The sequence below is a fragment of the Misgurnus anguillicaudatus genome, chromosome 8 (assembly GCF_027580225.2).
Source record: "Misgurnus anguillicaudatus chromosome 8, ASM2758022v2, whole genome shotgun sequence".
Lineage (NCBI taxonomy): Eukaryota > Metazoa > Chordata > Actinopteri > Cypriniformes > Cobitidae > Misgurnus > Misgurnus anguillicaudatus.
Window position 1 is genome coordinate 37935665 of NC_073344.2, and position 19009 is coordinate 37954673.

Here is a 19009-nt window from a genome sequence, read left to right on the forward strand (position 1 = left end):
AAGTAATTGGGTCTAAAAATGTCTAATTGGGTGTCAAAACAGTGCGCCATTTATTTAAAAACAGTACCTTCTGTGTTTTGAGTGAGAGTTTTGAGCATGGCTTTATCTGACAGCTTTATAATGCCACCTTTACGCCCATGCTCACTAACAAATGTTTCTCTTTCTTTCCAGCCGAGTGATTTCTCCGTGTCCCTGAAAGCAGTCGGGAAAAACAAACACTTCAAGGTGCAATTGTCCAATGGAGTCTACTGTATCGGTCAACGGCGCTTTAATACTATGGATGAACTTTTAGAGCACTACAAGAAAGCTCCCATCTTCACGAGCGAACATGGAGAGAAGCTTTACCTTGTCAAAGCCCTCCAGTGACCTTCCACACAAAAATGAGCCTTAGGGCCAGACCAGATCTGACCTCCTCACACTGAGCCAAGTGATGTCTGAAACTACTCAATGGTCATTTCTCACCAGCAACCAGAGAGATAAAGAAGAAGAGACTTTGCTACAGCGCTGGTCACATAGATTTCGAGTTATGCTGCATTGTGTCCTCTTTTCGTTGAGGTTTACGTTGTCTCTGCGTCTTCATACTGTTTTAGTATTTGATTATGAATAATGAATATCGCCAAGTGATCATAAATAAAAAGCCTTCATAAATACTGGTCATACAGAGATACTTAAGATTCAGTAGCACAATCCTCAAGTCTTCAAAGCGCTGGTTCTTATACGGACAAGGAGGAATTACAGGAAACTGTATGTACATAGGAGTTGCCAAAGAGAGTGTTGGTGACAGACAGGTACTTGTCTCCCCCTGGTGGATGAACTTTGAAACGTGAACAGGAGGTCTGTCTTTTATAAGAATGTTTTGTAGATGCTTAACCAAATGTGCCACCGTCACACATTCAAAGCACTGCTCATCTGTTATATAAGAAAACTATATTCACCTCATTTTATGATGAGAAATGATTAGATCTGTATCAACATAACTTCAATATATTACAGTTTCGATTTCAGGTTTATGGTTTTGCTCATTTACGAACGAGTCCATTCATCATTTAGTTTCCGAGCTTTTAGTAAAAATCTAAAAGAAATGAATGTTACTGAGGATTGTTATTTAATACCATGTTTATTTAAATGAGAGGTAAGAGCTGAGAAGTCATGTAATGAGCTCCACAACCAAGATTTGTGTGCAAAATGTTAATATAATTTTGTTTAATTAAACATTTTGCAAAATTAATGTCCATTTTGTGTTTTTTTTATTGCTTAACTACTGTCAGAAATAGTAGGGAAAATTAATTGTGATTGTTTTTGACAGCCATCTTTTACCCTATTGATAATGACCCTATTGGGCTTTTTTTCATGTAATATGTTGTTCATGTCATAATCTATAAGGGTGATTCTCACGAAATCCAGACTTAGAAGGTGTCCAGCATCAGATTTTTTTTAAAAGCCCTTGAAGCCATTTTTTGCACATATAAGATTAAGGTCTGAACTTATTATAACCATTTTTTTAGAGGATTTAAAAAATATTTCCTATAGAATTATTTTAGATTATCATTATCAAAAATTATCATTACCGCAACATGATATTGCAATAAATATATGCATTTACGAACTCATGTTTCGGTAATGAGAACTAAAAAGTTGTCTAGGTCAGTGGTTTTCAAACTGGGGGCCGGGGCCCCAGGGGGGCCGCGAGATGGTGCCAAGGGGGCCCCAGTTTTATGACATTTTATGAAATACATTAATTTATCATGAATTCTGTGTAATTAAACCTAAAAAATAAATAAGGCTACTAACCAAAAGCACTACTTTTTTGTATAATTTAATGGTTTTTTAATTAAAATGTTGAGTTTTAGAACAGTTTTTTGTCACATATTTTCTTTGGGGGGCCTGTGAAGGACTACCCAGTCTCACAAAGTTTCGTGATATAGTCACGTATTTTTTTTTATTCTTTTTTCGTGTTATTATCACGAAATTTCGTGTTTTTTCGTGATCGTATAACGAATTCCTGTTCTCGTGTGCTTATCACGTATTGGTTACTCGACTGTTTTGTCCTATTTTTAAACCATTGACGCTTCGGTTTAGGGTTAGATTTGGTGCTTGCATTAGAATGTCACTTTATATATTGATCTATACTATTTTTTCTGGTTAATTTTTTTATATATCGCCTGGCGTTAGGGTTAGAGTTGGGTTTGGTTAGGGATGTCATTTTATGTAAATCTAACCCTAAAACGAAGCGACAATGGTAAGAAAATAGGACAAAACAGTCGAGTAACCAATACGTGATAATCACACGAAAACAGGAATTCGTTATACGATCACGAAAAAACCCCCACGAAATGTCGTGATACTGGCACGAAAAAAAGAATTAAAAAAAATACGTGACTATATAACGAAATGCACCGTACACAAGGGGGGCCGCACGCTGAAAAAGTTTGGGAACCACTGGTCTAGGTACTATGACAAAAAATATTTCAACTCTTATTTGGAGAGAAAAAATAAGAACTGCTTACCTGGTAGCCATCTTGAGTGTCACAGTCAATTATGTCTCTTCCATAAAAAAAAATGTTAGTTAATTGAGGGCTTAAACAATGATAAGAAATTGTTGCAGAGGATGAGAAATTTTTTCTTGGACATATTTATATTCCTTATTATTGTCTCTACATTTACCAATGATCACCAAATACCACATGTTTCTTTACTGTAAATGTTTATAGTATAACATGCACTGAAGCTTTTAATTTTTTTATTATAAATATTTCCATGTCAAACGAACCAAATCCAGTCATGGACACGTTGCGGTAATGAAATTTTCCCCCTTAAATGTGGAAAAAACAACAAAATTGGTTGTATGTCATTTGAAATCATGTGCAAAATAGTACATGAAGAGATGTTTGTAACTGTATGCTTCTTATTTTGATACTCTTACTTTGCATTTACTTTTTTATCAAAATGTTTCATGACACCTCATAAGTCTAATTTCGCGAGAATCACTCTTAAAAAGGAATATCTGGGGCATCTTACCCAAAGTCCTGGTCAGTTTTGACACATGCTGTTGAAATGATAGTGGTCTTTGTTCATATACGTACTCGTCACTAGAGAGCGCAAGAGGGCCACTGTATGGCCGTGCTGTGACAAATTATAGGTTAACATTTTGCAAACAAAGTAGTACCCACTAAGACTATCTGGAAAGCTTTAAAATACAGAATTTTATTGGTATACTGTATAACAACTGGTTTTGATGTACAAGCATTGTTAAATCAGTGCGGGTTTTTTAAATAACATTTTTTTAATTAACCTTTACCTTTATTTATTGGAGGATTTATTGGTCCACTGTATAAAAAAACATATACATTTTGTTGTTATTATTTTTTTTAATAGAATCAAAATTTGCATATATGAATAAAAACTGATATTTATATTTAATAAAAAGCAAATATTTAGTTTTTAACTTTTACCTTTTTACCATTACCTTCATGGAGCCCGGGGGTTCAACTCAAGTTAAAAACCCCAGAGCCCTTTGGTTACAGAGTTACGTCAACTCCATTCACTATAGAAGAGTTTTTTTTTACAGCAATGACGGGCCTCTCAAGAGTTCCCGGAAGTGTCAGCTCCATAGAGCTGCAGCAGAAACGACTGAATGTGATGAACTTGATGAAAGTTTTAAGACGTTTTCAAAAATGATATTTATGCGTAAAATATATGGGTGGAGTGGTTTTTGGTACTGGTTAATTAAATAAAATGAAATAAAATAATTTGTTAATAACTTAAATTAATAAAATGCATACATTCAGGGATTAATAGTTAATGAAAGTGATGAAGATGGCATCTCCCATCAGATGCTCATATTCTCAACAAAAAGAAAACGACACTGAGGCAGTGGTATTATTATCATTTATAAAAAATAAATAAAAAAGTGCCTTAGTCTTGTTGTTGTTCTTTGTATATTTATAAATCAAATAAGTACAAGATTTATATACACAGCACACAGTCAATTGTACAATTGTACATACATAAACATGCATAACATTATACGCTTTTACATACTACACAGTGTAATGCAATTTAAAGCTTTTAAGTTGTTGGATGCAAAGTAAAAACATGTTAACAAGGCACATACCAACAGCTGACCATGTAATCTTCCCATTTTAGTGGATTTTTTTGTCAAAAAACATTGTTGATAAAACTACATAACAATACTATTACACATATTGGTGTGATATAGAAATAGTGTTAATCAATGACTATTAATAAAAAAAAAATCACAGCTCTTTGCGTCTAATTCAATGTATTTTAGTGACTCATGAGCTTCCAGGACCTAACTGAAGTCTCCATGACTCAAGTGATGGCCGAGCAAAAAATGACAAATGATAACGACAAGAGTACCAAAAACAAAACAAAAAATAAAACAATCAGAGCAGGAAATATAAGTTAAATGTGTTATTCACATTGTTGGGGAAAGTTACTTTTAAAAGTAATGCATTATAATATTGCAACCTGGTTCAATATTAAGTTACTCCCAAAAAAAGTAACTAATTGTGTTACTTAGTTACTTCTCATGGAAAGTAATGCTTATGTTACTTTTAAGTTACTTTTGCTTTACTTTTTCTTACTTGGCTGAGGGTTGATCCCTTTCAGGCTTTGCAGGTGTTTTTATGACAGAGAAGTATTGCATTCAGAAACTGCATATTTCATCAGAAAAATGTCGAGCGCTGGCCTGCCATCTCAGTTTTTGACTCAAACTGTTCCCACTCAGCCGCGACGCATAGAGTGCATAATTCTGTGTTAATACGTAAGGAAGAAATTGATGACGGGCGTTGAATTATAAGAACATTTTTCTTATAATTCAAAAGACCAAAGTCAATTATTCCTGTCATACAACAGTTACCACAAACATCACTCTGGTGCCTATTTTTAAGACAATTGACAGGTTAGGTATGCAGTTTACAGAAAAATAATCAACACCCATGGAACATTTCTCAAACAATCAGAATAAAGCATTCAACAGGCCTGTGGTATAAGTTCAGTTAAATTCAGTACATCATTTTTTTATCACATTAATTAAACTGAAAAGTAACTCACATTACTTTTTTTTTGAAAGTAACTCAAATATTAATGTATACATTTATAAAGTAATGCGTTACTTTACTTGTTACTTCAGAAAAGTAATATAATTACGCAATGCAAGTTACTTGTAATGCGTTACCCCCAACACTGGTTATTCATAAATAGAACTATAAGACATCCAAAAAAAGGAAAGGAATTACATACAGGTATAGTTTTTAAAGCTTTTTTGTTCTCAGACATTCTGATTGTATCGTAGTAAGGTATTTTTCAAACTCTTTCAAACAAACAAGAAAAAGAGGTTTTACATTCAAGTATTTAGATTTATGAATGTGGAACAATATAATATAAGCAATATCAGATTAATAATAAAACAATGATTTCTTTTAGATGTATCATAATCTACAAAACCTAGTGCCACATCCTTCCAAAACAACACACATTCATTATACATTTCTTTCCTAATAAATTGTAAAACATCTTGCCAAAATATCTTAGTAAATGGACAGTACCAAAAAAGATGAACTACAGTTTCTTCAGAATTGTCACAAAATGAACAACCGGAGGAAATGTCCTTCTTGGATTGTTTTAAGTAAAGGTTTGGAGGGAAATGCATATTAATTATTTTAAAAGATATTTCTTTGTTGGTTAAGAAATAGAAATTATTCCAATAAGCCACAGATGGCAAAGTAACAATGTCTCAATCTGTTATTATTTTTGTAGGGTGAAGAAAAGCACAATTTTCTAACAAATGTATCAACCAGATTCAAAGGTACTGGAGGAGGATTATAATGAGCGCCTCTTAATAAAGCAAGTGCACCTTAAGGGATTAATACCATATTGAAAATTCTTTGGGAGAAACGGGAAACTGAAAATGATCTAGAATTTCCTTTTATGAAAATAAAAACCCTTGAGAATTGATTAATTGACTAACTAACAAAATATTTTTATCAGCCCAATTCGGATTGGTACATTTATTTTCTGTATGCCCTGAGGATGGTCTTTTGACCGAAAGCTTGGTGATTAAATTTAATAATTTGCTTCAAGGATAGTGTGCAGACAGTTTATTTTAATTTATTTTAATTATCAGCCCAATTCTGAAAAAAAATAGATTAATTTTTATTAAAATATTGCAGTTATTCCAAATAAAATACTTATGAGGTAAAAATTGTGCTTGAATATCAGAGACCAAGCCAAAAGAGCCTGTTTATGAAAAGTGATGCTGGTAGTTTTTCAATTTTGTAGTTACACAGCAGAATTTCTGAAGGGTTTTGCAACACCCTATGGGTGATTCTCACGAAAACTTGGTTTTAAAAATGTCAAGCATGAAAATGTAAAAATTGCTTTTTTCCCAGCAGACATTGAAAAACAAAGTCTGGAATAAAAGGGAACATTAATTTAAAAACTGTACTTATCATTTAACACTTTTTGTAACATAATTTAAAAAATTAGTCCTAAAAAATCTCATTACCGCAACAGTCAGAAAACATCAACAGTGACATATTTTCAAAATGACATGACAAACCTGAAAGAACATAATTTGGAGATTCTGCACATGCATTTAAAATCAAAGTATTATGCTTCTATTAATTAAATTTACATTTAATAAGCATCTGTTGCGGTAATGATAATCAAAATGTCTTGTAAGCATTCTGACAAGACAATATTTCAAATTAACTGTAAAAAAATGATCTTACCTGGTAGCCATCTTGAAGTATCTGGTCCATGTGCTTGGTCACTCAAAATCAAACTTTATTAAAATTCTGTATGTGTGCTTAAACTGTTCTCAAAAAGTGTTGCGGAGGATGAGAACATCAGGCACATCATTTTCCAAATTTTTCTTCATTATTATTATTATACATGAATATTCAGTAAATATTTTTTCTGTCATCTAAAGTAGTCTAGCAAAACACCCATTTATTTTTTTTCTTAATATTTTTGTGTTAATTTGATTAAATTACAACATAACGCATGTTCAAACACAGCCGGACACATTGTGGTAATGAGAATTTCAGCAGAAAATGAGATAAAATTTACAATTATAAATTCTTATGTTGAAATCACACATTGTGCAAGGTAGAACACAGTATTATGTTAATTCTGATGCTTTTTAATGTTACTATATTACACATTTTAACGCTAAAATCATTAGTGCCGTGGTGCTTCAATGGTTTCGTGAGAAACACCCCTATAGGCTTACAGTTGAGGTCATAAGGTTAAAATTGCAATTGCTAATCAGGGATGAACAACTATTACAAACATCAAATCAGAGAAAGAGAGATTTAGTGATTTAAAAAAAAATAAAGACAGAAGAGACAGAAATGCATGTGTTTTTAATTGTTTTTTGATTGTTGCAAGATATGAGGCTGATCAGATTGCAATAGGAAAATCATTCTACCAGCAGGGAGACTTGCAGAATAAAAATATGTTTGAAAATATGTTTTGGGTCTGAAATAACAAGTGGGTGAAATGAAGTTTCTGTCTCTGGAATTTTTACCACAGACCATTAAGCCTCAGCTTTAACGAGTGATTCTTTCATCTACAGGTTAAAGAGAGAGTGTGTGTGAGATATACACCAAAGGAGAGATGTGCTATATAGACCAAAAGAACGAGGGGTATGACATTGATGGTCCATGTGAAATGCAAACAAGGCTGTCTCAGCCCTGATTTGGTTTTCAACTTCGTAGGCAGATCTAGCTCTGGGTTTATGAAGAGACACCAGACACACACCAGAGACAGACCTAGGATTAACAGCTGCAGGTAACCATGACAAACTGGTTTAAATTAATCAAATCAGGATTTTTGAAGATCCCATATAGGAGCATGGTTTGAAATGGCCTTTAAAGCTTTTACATTTTATGTTTCTGTTTTCAGAAGGTGACCATGTCTCGTTTGTGTTTCTCACTCCTTATGTGTGTGGTTTTGCTTGCAGTGCTCTGTTTTACAGGTAAGCAAATTGGATGTGTTATTGCTTTTAATGCATTGGACGCTTTTATCCAGTGTGACTTACAATATATGTAGAGTACATTTATGCGTGTTCCTTGGGGTTGAACCCATGATCTCTGCAAACGCAAGTCTCTACCAACAGAGTTTTCATAAAGGGGAAAGAGAAATGTTTAATTTTTATTGAAAAATCTATTTATTTAAGCTACATTTAAACAAAATTAGAAAAATAAATATTGCTACTTACCTTAAAATATTTTAGTAAACTGAATGAATAATTTTTTCAGTGCAGGAGTGTGCAGGAATGCTCGCTTGTATGTCTAACAATTTATAGTGTGCATTGAATTTTTAAAGACTTTTTTATATTCATCATCATCGTCATCACATTGATTAGAGATTCCGGGTCATTTTTAAATGGGTCATATTATAAAAAAATGTAAAATGAGTATTTGGTGTTTACAGAGTGCGTATGTGAAGTTTTATCTCACAATACGCCACAGATAATTTATTATAGCGTGTTAAAATTCCCATTATAAAACGGCCCGTTCTGGTCCTTCATTCTGATTGGTTGAAACGCGTTCTAAGCCGTGATAAAATACCCCGGTAACCCCACGGTTCAGACCGCATTACATAAGTTTCACTGCGCCACTGTTGCTGCAAACTGATTTATGAAAATAAACACCACAGTCTTTAATCGTTTTTTATTTTTTCTACATTTGCACAATTATGGCGATATCCAGATAAATGTCAACAAATCATTTTGTCAATAAAGAGAAAACGTTCTCTGAGTTGTTTTCTTAAATTTATATTTCCGCTATTTTCCACTAGATGGCAATCCTACCCAACTTAAACACTGACGCATTCACTCAACACTAAAAACACAGTGTGCAAGTTCTGATTGTGGCTCGGATTCTGATTTCTTACAAAAGTTCTTCACAAAAATGGAATTATCTCCGCTTTAGCTGAAAATTTGAGAGGTGATAAGAGAACAAATTAAGGTAGGCTGAAACGTTTTTTTTTTTAAGCGTTTTTTTTGTTTGAGTGTCTGTTCTTTCATTTAATATTTATTTAAAGATCATCATTTTTCTGGAAGCCATTAAACTAAAACTGAGTGGCACTGGCAACTTTTTTTTAAAAACACTGACGGGGAAAGAGTTAAGCATGCTTCCAAGCATATTTGATCCATTTCAACAGTTGCACAATATAAAGGTTAATGTATAAATTAGATGAGTGTTGGTTTATAAAATAAACACCACAGTCTTAAATCATATTTTCATTGTGTCTTTGCTGCGTCTGTGTTGGTTGGGAACTGCGCTCTGTTGCAGCCACACTTGATTCTGAGGAACTACTTTGTTCGGCGGAAGAATAATATTTGTACTAACATAATTACAACTTATTTGTGTTTTATTTTATGAAATCCTGCTATGTATATGAAGTAACCGTTTTATAAAAGCAATAACCCCGCGAAGCAGTGGGGTTACAGTGCATTTTATAACAGCTGTTATAAAATGCACTGGTAACCCACTGCTTCTTGGGGCCTATTGCTTTATTTTGTAGGCCGTTGTTAGGTGTGGCTGATCAAATGCAAACACTGCTCATAATGATGGTGGTTTGTTGAAATTGAAACTCAATTGTGCTTATTTTCTCTCTCTCTCTCTTTCTGCACTAAATAGCAGGGCTGTGTTTGAATAGTGCAGATTAATGGGCCATATTATTGTAATTGGCCTTGCTGCCTACATCACAAAACATGCTTGCACAGAATGATTTACCAAAACTAAGTTACTGGGTTGTTCTTTTTCACATTTTCTAGGTTAATAGACGCACTGGGGACCCAACTATAGCATTTAAACATGGAAAAAGACAGATTTTCACGCTATGACCCCTTTAAGAAATTAATGCAATACAATACTTTACACAACAGTCCAATAACAAAACACAAAAAGCAAGAATAATACAAATCAATGTTTATCAAGCTAATATTCAGTTTTTTGCTATGCACTGCTGTCTGATAGCTATTCATTTCTTTGTGGCAGAACGGAGCTAGGCAAGAATGCCAAAAATGGAATAAATTGAAATACAAGAAAGGTTGTAGTCTTTCGAATTTAGGAAATTCTTCCTAAAATGTCCTGACTCTGGCTTTATCAAAATAACCGGAAATCCCTGGCTGATCCAATACAATGCTAGCAGAACATTCAGAACAAATAATAGGCTACTTCAGCTGTTCCTCTCAGTGGAAACATAGGGCTACTTAGAAGTAGAAGTGTGTGCTTCTCTTTAAGTGTGTGTGTGTGTGTGTGTGTGTGTGTGTGTGTGTGTGTGTGTGTGTGTGTGTGTGTGTGTGTGTGTGTGTGTGTGTGTGTGTGTGTGTGTGTGTGTGTGTGTGTGTCTTCTTGACATTAATAGATCTACAAGAACTTTTAACAGTCGCTTCATAGGCAATAACTCTTGTTAACTATGGCTTTGTTGGTAGAGCATTGTGATAGCAACGCAAATGTCATGGGTTTGTTCCTCAAGGAACACACAAACTGGTTAAAATATGTTTAGACTGATTGCACCGTACGTCATTTTGAATAAAGGCATACGCATGAATGGAATAGATATACTGCTTTTTATAAAATAGCACTCTTGCGAAACATCTACACTGTAAAAAATTTCACCGTAATTTTACGGTAAAGTACTGGCAGCTGGGGTTCCAGCAGTGCACCGTAATTTTACGGTTTCATTGCCATATTCTAAATTACGGCTGTTCTGTAAATTAATAGTAAAATACCGCAAGCATGTTTAGCTGTGTACCGTAATCCTACGATTTCATTACCGTATTCTAAATTACGGTTGTTCTTTAAATTTACGGTAAAATACTGGCAGCAGGGTTTCCAGCTGCATACTGTAATCCTACTGTTAAATTACCGTATTCTAAATTGCTGCTTTGTAATTAAATAATAGAATGGCAAAGATAAGATGAGGAACCAAAAAATTACCAAATAGGTTTGTGCAAAAATAACCCAGTCTATACATATTTAAACAAATTCAAGTTTATTATTATTTTTACACATCAATTTTGAGGTCATTGAAAAAACTTTTGTAAAAACTTGAAAAAAAAAATGGGCCAGGAACATTCCACAAAGAGTGACTAGCTCTTAACAGGAACAGGTCAGGTAGTCTGAAAGATAAACATAAAAAAAACTTTGTAAGCAGTGTGTTAAAAGTAAATTAAATACTACACGTGGCAGTAATAGTGTGTTGAGGGTTCCCCCAAAAAGGAAAATTCTCTCATCATTTACTCACGCTCATGTTGTTACAAACCTGATTAAATATTTTTGTTCTGAGGAATACAAAGGAAGATATTTTGAGAAATGTTTGTAGACAAACCATTCATGAGCCCCATTCACTTCCATAGTACTCTTGTTTCCTACTATGGAAGTGAGTGGGGCTCATGAACGGTTTGTTTACAAACATTACTCAAAATATATTCCTTCGTGAGTACAAAAGTGAGTACACTCTAAGTGATTCTGATAGTGACACCATCTTGGACTCAAGAGTAGCTGCACAACATACCCATGTCAATGAGTGCTCACTACGTTAAAACTCGTGTGAATCATGTGTGTCCAAGATTGTGCCGTTACCGGAACCTAGTTATTACAATTTATAAAGTTTGAAATATTTTTCTTACACAATCACAACCATTACCCGCAGAAGACCTATATTAACCTATTGGAGCTGTATGGATTACCTCTGTGAAGCATGAATGCACTTTTTTGGGGTTAAAAGTCAGAAAATGTTCCCTGATCACTGGACATTTTCTTAAATAACTCTAGCATCGGCTCGAAGTTAAAGCTATAGTTCATCTTAAAATTATTTTTTATGTTTATCAGCTTACCCCCAGGCCATCCAAGATGTAGGTGACTTTGTTTCTCCAGTGGAACACAAATGTAGATTTTTGTGTCCAACCGTTTCAGTCTGTCAGTTGTATAATGCAAGTTGATGGTAACAAAATCTGATAGAAATAAAAAAACATGCACAAACAAATCCAAATTAAACCATGTGGCTCATGACAACACTTTAATATACTAAGACATGAAACAATTGGTTTGTGTGAAAAACCGAACAGTATTTATAATTTTTTTTAACCTTTAATACAACACTATCCCCAGAGCAATACGCGCATTCACATTACCTTCTTATTCATCTAATGTTTAATAGCGGGTTGCCACCTACTGTATCGGGTGCACAGCATGAGGGCACATATAGACTATATGGGGCTCCTGATACAGTAGGTGGTGGTATGCACCTATGAAGTTGTTTTGCAACCTGCTATTAAACATTGCAGTGAGCAAACACATTTCTCATGATGATGACCACTCACCTGCAGAGTTTTTTGTGGATCTTGTCTCGAATAAGCCATGTGACATGGAACCGGCATTTGCAGACATACTGTTAGGAAAGGTAAAAACTGAAGTTAATATCAAGTTAAACACCTAGGTCCATATTTATCAAGCTTCTCAAAATGCCATTTTAGTAGAGTACTGAGAATTATGAAATGTACTCCTACTTTCAAACTTAAAGAGATAGTTTACCCAAAAATAAACATTTTGTTATCATTTACACGGCCTCAAAGCCTGTTTGAGTTTCTTTATTTTTTTGTTGAACATAAAAAAGATATTTTGATAAATGATGGTAAGCACACAGTAGACTGTACCTATTGACTTCCATAGTATTTATTCCTACCATAGAAGTTAATGGGTACAATCTACTGTGTGTTTCATCATTTATCAAATCATCTTCTTTTGTGTTCAACACAGTAAAGAAACTCATACAGGTTTTGAACAACATGAGTCTGAGTAAATGATAACATAATGTTTATTTTTGGGTGAACTATCCCTTTAAGTTTGAAAGTGATTTGATTTGTGTGAATGAGCTGTGTTCTGACTTCGCTCAAACTGTACATCAAGTCAAAGTGAGGTCTGACTATTTCATTAGTTATTGCGATTTCATTTATCCATTGCATCATAAAGATTTCACATTTCACCTTTGAGCACTTGACTTGTGTTTGATTCTGGTGGCTGTGCAAATATAAACAAAGTAATACTTACTCTTGTCTTTAGTCAATATAAAACATCAAGACACACCAAGAAAGGGATCTGAAAGAAGTAACCATAAATATACAACAGTTATTAATTCAGAATGGCCTTTAGCTCGTTTAAGTTTACTGTAAAACTTTAACGTTGTTTTTCATAAGAGGGAGCTGTTGAACAAATCCCATATTGCAATACTTGTAGTTAACCTGCGTTTTAATTAACTAAACAATGTCAAATACATTTAACAACAAGCACAACACATTTCTATAAAAGATATAAAGACTAATAAGTTAAAAGATCTCCACTAACGTTAGCTCACGAGCTCAGTCAATCTATGCGGGAGCTGAACCAAGCCCACATTGCAATTCTTGGAGAAAACTTGCGTTATAATTAACTAAACTATGTTAAATACTTTTAAGAACATGCATAACACATTTTTATAAACGATAAAGACAAATAAAAGATCTCCATTAGCTCACAGCTGCGCCGAGCTCAGCTCACCCCACTCAGTGCTCGAGCGACACGAACCAACGGTCAACGGTTTATCATATATTAGTCATATCGAAATATACAGACAACTGAATAAACATCACTGTGAACTAATTTCAATAAAGTAACCACAAATGTAAAGAAACTTACCTCATAATACCACAGAGGTCATCACTCGTCTGAGGAGAATAGCGGTTAATCCAGATCGCGCGTCTCCCGTTTGAATAATCACGTGATCACAAAGCATTCGAGGGACGGACACGCGCCTTACGCGCCTCCGCCAAAAATAACATAATAAAAGTAAATAAAGCTATAAAAGATGAAAGTAAAGTGCTTCTTCCAGTGCTGCGTCCGGGACCGAAATTGCCTGTTTAGAGCCCATTTAACATAGAATATTTATTTAATAAAAACAGAAATATTAATCGACTTTAACTAAAGGTTTCATTATTGTGCAGTGTCCTCAATATTATTTCTACGTATACGTTCATGCAGATTTTGCCCGGATTATTGTGTGAACAGACCCTTTTATGGACATTATGGTTATATTAAAATAGTTATGCAGTCCAAAACAGACGTTTACTGTAGTAAAACCATGTTAAGGGTCCTCGGTTAAAGGTGATGTAGGAACACATCTAAGATTTTAACTGTTCTTTGCTAGATGTTAACTTTGAATTTGAACAGTACTTGGCCATCTACTGATGACGTTTCAAAAGTATTCAGTCTTTATAATACAAGTCCAGACAGAAAATGCATATTAATAAGTGGCCAACACATACCACTCAGTAATTTCAGTGCAGTTCCTCCCCCCACGTCCACTGCTCATGGAACCATTTACGGCAAGACACTGTAATTTCATAAAACAGTTCAGTACCGTAAAATTAGGCCGTAAATTTACGGTAATTTTTTACAGTGTATGTCTTTAGTAATTCTGAAAAAAATAAAGAATAAGGAAAATATGGATTGAAAGGGAGAGTTAATGTTTTATTCAGAACAGTGATGCAGGGATTCAGATAAAGATCAATTTAGTCTTTGTGTGTCTAAAAGCTCACATGGTAAAACATCTTGCATTAGATAAGCTTTGCTCATGGCTTAGTAAATACATATTAATGAATGGCTTCTGGCGTTGAAAGATTTGCATGAAACATTTTCTGTGACTGATTTTATAAGGTATCAAACAATTGTTCAATGTCCTGACTTTTTATGCCAAAAGAGAGAAAACTGAGAAAGATTAGCCACAGCTTTGCTTACAAACCAGAGAATCTTGCATTTATATTGACTTGGTTTAAATGGCAAAACTCCTTAAACTCTACGGGGTGGTTTCCCAGACAGGGATAAGTTTAAACCAGCACTAGGCCTTCATTTAATTAGGAAATAAAACTAGTTTTAACAAACATGCCTTACTAAAAACATTACTTGTGTGCATTTTGAGGCAAAACAAAGGGCACTGATGTATTTTAAGACATGTCAGTGCAAGCTGTTTGGACAGCTCTTAAATTTATTTTAGTCTAGGACTAGTCTAATCCCTACATCATATCATCTGAGTTTTTGATATTCAGCCCCAATTTCACAAGCAGGTAACCTTAGGGTTCAGTAATCTTCTTTGTGTTTGTTTCCTTTACAGGGGCAGTGGAAAGCCAGGGTGAGTATAAAATAGTCCTTGTAATCATTTAAAGTCCCCCTGTAGTCAACTTAAAACTCTTTAAGCATCATAATAGCATATGAAAACGTCTTTTCTGTGATTTCCTCATGCTTTAAAACAGCTTGAATATCACCAGTGGCAGCTCATGACTGCTCATCCGAGGGGCGCAAATTCAAAATATGTGTTAGGAGTGTCATGTGTGTTGCTTGTGTTTTCAAAGTATGTCTTTGTTGCTTCATTTGAACCATGTGCATCACGTGTTTTTTTAAAATAAGTGCCTGCTGCACACACGTCAAAACCGTGTATCATAAACAAGACGCTCATGTTCACAAAATACATGCAAGACACTCCCTTAACAGTAGAACACTCTGATTACTCATGAGATTATGCGAGTATCTGGCAAACGCGAGCGTCTGTTTTATCATAAACCCTTTAGACGCGTCTGCAGCAGGCACTTATTTTGACAAGACATGTGATGCACATAGGATCACTCGACGCGCATAACACATATTTTGAAAAAAGGAACCACACACATGATGGGCTACATACATGTTGTGATGAACTTTACATTGAGCGCTCTCAAAAAAAAGTCACCGGCCACCACTAAATATCACTCTACACCCTTACCTCATTTAGTATACAAGGATGCATATGCTAATTAGTGCCCGCCTCCACTCATGCGCAGCACCTCGGACCATAGATATATATGTAAATAGATGCTACTTTTAGCAGTTTCAGACAATTAAGAGAAAACGCTTCCCTGCCAATGACGAGTTTTTACGGCAATCCATATTTCTGCTATTATCCACTAGGTGGCACTCTTACCCAACTCATAAAACGCTGAAGCATCCACTGATCCAAAAACAGTAAAAACTCTGTGTATGTTTTGATCATCACTCTGAATCTGATCTCTAACAAAAGTCCTTTCCGAAAAAAGCAATTATCTTAGATTTTTGCTCAAAATTTGGTATTTTTTGGAGTCTCTGTGGCATTTATACATATCTATGGCTCGAACTACTTATTCACTCTTTCAACCAGTGGCGGCCGGTGAGTTCTTTTTTCGAGGGTGCTCGATGCGAAGTTCGTCACAACATGTATGTAGCCCGTCATGTTTGTGGTTCTTTTTTCAAAGTATGTGTTCTGCGCTTTGAGAGATCCTGTGTGCATCGCATGTCTTGTCAAAATACGTGCCTGCTGCAGATGCGTCTAAAAGGTTTATGATAAAAAAGACGCTCACGTTTGCCAGATACTAGCATAATCTCACTTCCGCAACTTATATATATGTATGTTTTAAAGATCGCTCTGCATCTGATCTCTATCAAAAGTCCTTTACAAAAATTTTATCATCTTAGTTTTTTGCTAAAAATTGGGTGTTTTAAAAGAAACCTACCCATATTTGAGAGGTGATAAAAAGAGAACTGATGAAGGTAGGATGAAAAAATTTTTTGTTTGAAAGCAAAGGTTCTGTTCTTTCATTTGAGATATTATTTGTTTATATACTTAAAGAGGAACATTTAAGGCATTAAACTTTTGTGAAAATCATAAAAAATGCTGGCGGTGTCTGGCAACTTTTAAAAAAACACTGGCGGGGAAAGAGTTAAGGGAGTGTCTTGCGTGTATTTTGTGAATGTGAGCGTCTCTTTTGTAGTGAACGGTTTTGGCGCATGTGCAGCGGGCATTTGTTTTGGCGGAACACGTGATGCACACGGGATCTCTCGAAGCGCAGAACACATAAAAGGAACCACACACATGACACTCCAAACACTTATTTTGAATTAGCACCCCTCGGATGAGTAGTCACGAGCCGCCACTGCTTTCAACTGTGATGCTGTGATCGGTTTGTGATGTATGTATAGCAATTTAAAGCCAAGGTTTTGAGAGTGTCAAATTTTAAAATACTCAGCAATGTTGTTAAATGATGGATTTGCACATTGTTTGTTATACAGCATAAAAATTTGTTTTAAAACACTTTAAATTATTCTTCACATTTATAACTCTTACACAGTAGACTATACTGTTCTTAGCATGCAACTTCCTGACCTGTTTTTGTCCACTACTCGCTTGGCTAACAGCTGAATCAAGGGGAAAAAGAGGAGTGCCTAACTGGGCGATGACATCTTCAGACTTTTTTGGCTGGGTTGAAGAGCTGCGTTCTCACGCTGGTTATGAAAAGATCGAAGATTTGGCTAGAACCTTCTGGGCTCACTTTCCTTCCGCTAGCCACCTGGGTTACGAACCTTCATCTCCAGAAGAATAATGTCGCATGAGTACCACCTGAATCTCTGTGTTAATAAGATCATTTAAGATAATTTAAAACCAAATCAGATTTGAAACCTATGACAGGTTCATTTTATGGCTTTGGTGGTGTGAAACATGTTCTGCAAAAGCTAACTGAATCAAATAAAGTACTGTTCCTGTCCACAAGACATCTTTATTTTTTAGTAATTTTGCTGGTTCTTCTGAGGAAAATAAATAAATGTTACACTGCATATCTCATACACAAATTTGTGTGAGCAACAGATCTAGGGAAACAACAGATAGCCGTTGTTCTGAAGCATACGAGGTGATACCTTTGGGATGCAGGTGTTTTGGTATGGAGATGGGAATCCAGGCCAGGTGCAAATAGATGACCCCAAAAATACACTCACCCCCTCAGGACAAATACGTGCAGGAACACAAACCCTCTGATGTTTGACTGTAGACTTAAATAACATCAGTACACCACGATGGACACATTTATATTCTGTATATTCTAATGAAAATACCCATACATGAAATCCCTTCTTAAACCATAAATCTTGCATTGATTGATTCTACATCCACAGAACATTTCCACAAAAGAAAAAAGGTGGAAAAAGAGTCTACAGACATTAAATAGGTGAGAAAGAAATGTTTCCATATTAACTTAAAATGATCTTCTAAGGCATCATTATAAAAGTCCTTTAAAAACCTTTTTTTAAGGAGTGTAATCTTGGGAAAATTTCATCAATTTAATATATAAAAGTGCAAGCAATATGAACGGAAATATCTGACTGGTATTTTGTTTAAGGATATTTACCAGTAGTAACTTTATCAAATGATTTACTTTCTATCTTGGCCTTTCTGAAATAGCCACACACCTGAAGTCCCACATCATGCTGGCACTTCAAAGCTATTGCAGGAAATTGAGTTAAAAAGAAAAAGATGTTTATTGCAATTGGAAATTCCCAAAATGCATTGCGGCTTCTGCTTTGAAATATGACCTCTAGAAAAACAGGAAAGATAAAAATGAGCGCAAAATAGGATTACCAAACTCATGGCATGATATATCAATTTTAAGCAGCCTGTTGGCTGTGACTGGGCAATGACATTATAGTGCATGGTTCAAACAACACCAAAGTCATTGGTTTAAAAGAGTGTGTTTACTTATTAACGAAAAGGTAGCTTAAATGAACTATATGGTGTGTTGGATAAAAGTGTCTGCCAAAATGAATGAATGCAAGAAATCGTCTAACACAGATGTTTGTTTTAGGCAGTCATTAAAAAATAATGTTGCTTCTCGTCTTACTTTAAGATGGTGATCACTAAGATTATTAAAAAATATATTAAAAAGGATAAAAAGCAATACCTCTGATCATGGAACGGACTGAAGTACTGGTCAATATTAAAGATATCAAGGTTGTATTTTCACAGAATTTTTTTAACATTATACAGTACATGATGATTTTATGTATAGAACAATACATACCTTTAGTTAAGTTTTTACAAATATACTAAACCACACAAGGTCAGTAAACCAGTACACACCAGTCAAACATCACAGCTC

General features: G+C 34.7%; 2 protein-coding genes and 1 long non-coding RNA gene across 4 annotated transcripts in view; 2 read left to right on the forward strand and 1 right to left on the reverse strand.

Moving 5' to 3' along the window:
* The window catches only part of nck2b (NCK adaptor protein 2b), a 41757-nt gene extending 40529 nt beyond the window's left edge, over window positions 1-1228 (forward strand). For both annotated transcript variants that reach the window (XM_055214226.2, XM_055214227.2), the window contains exon 4: window positions 172-1228. In XM_055214226.2, coding sequence (XP_055070201.1) covers window positions 172-366 — 195 coding nt within the window. In that variant the 3' untranslated portion in view covers window positions 367-1228. The remainder of the gene's footprint in view (window positions 1-171) is intronic.
* Window positions 1229-7610: 6382 nt separating this feature from the next.
* Window positions 7611-18873, forward strand: otos2 (otospiralin 2). Its single transcript, XM_055214232.2, has 4 exons — window positions 7611-7818; window positions 7933-8005; window positions 15187-15204; window positions 17277-18873. Exons 2-4 carry the CDS (start codon window positions 7942-7944, stop codon window positions 17459-17461), a joined length of 267 nt encoding a protein of 88 aa, XP_055070207.2. The 5' UTR covers window positions 7611-7818; window positions 7933-7941; the 3' UTR covers window positions 17462-18873.
* Window positions 11018-14075, reverse strand: LOC129419608 (uncharacterized). The gene is made up of 5 exons (XR_012370835.1): window positions 13716-14075; window positions 13092-13139; window positions 12365-12432; window positions 11879-11995; window positions 11018-11161 (listed from the first exon to the last, which is right to left on the reverse strand). It is a non-coding gene; the product is annotated as an uncharacterized lncRNA (long non-coding RNA).
* Window positions 18874-19009: the final 136 nt, after the last annotated feature.

Coding starts and splice junctions, on each gene's coding strand:
- otos2 (XM_055214232.2), top strand. CDS start 7,942: ATGTCTCGTTTGTGTTTCTCACTCCTTATGTGTGTGGTTTTGCTTGCA.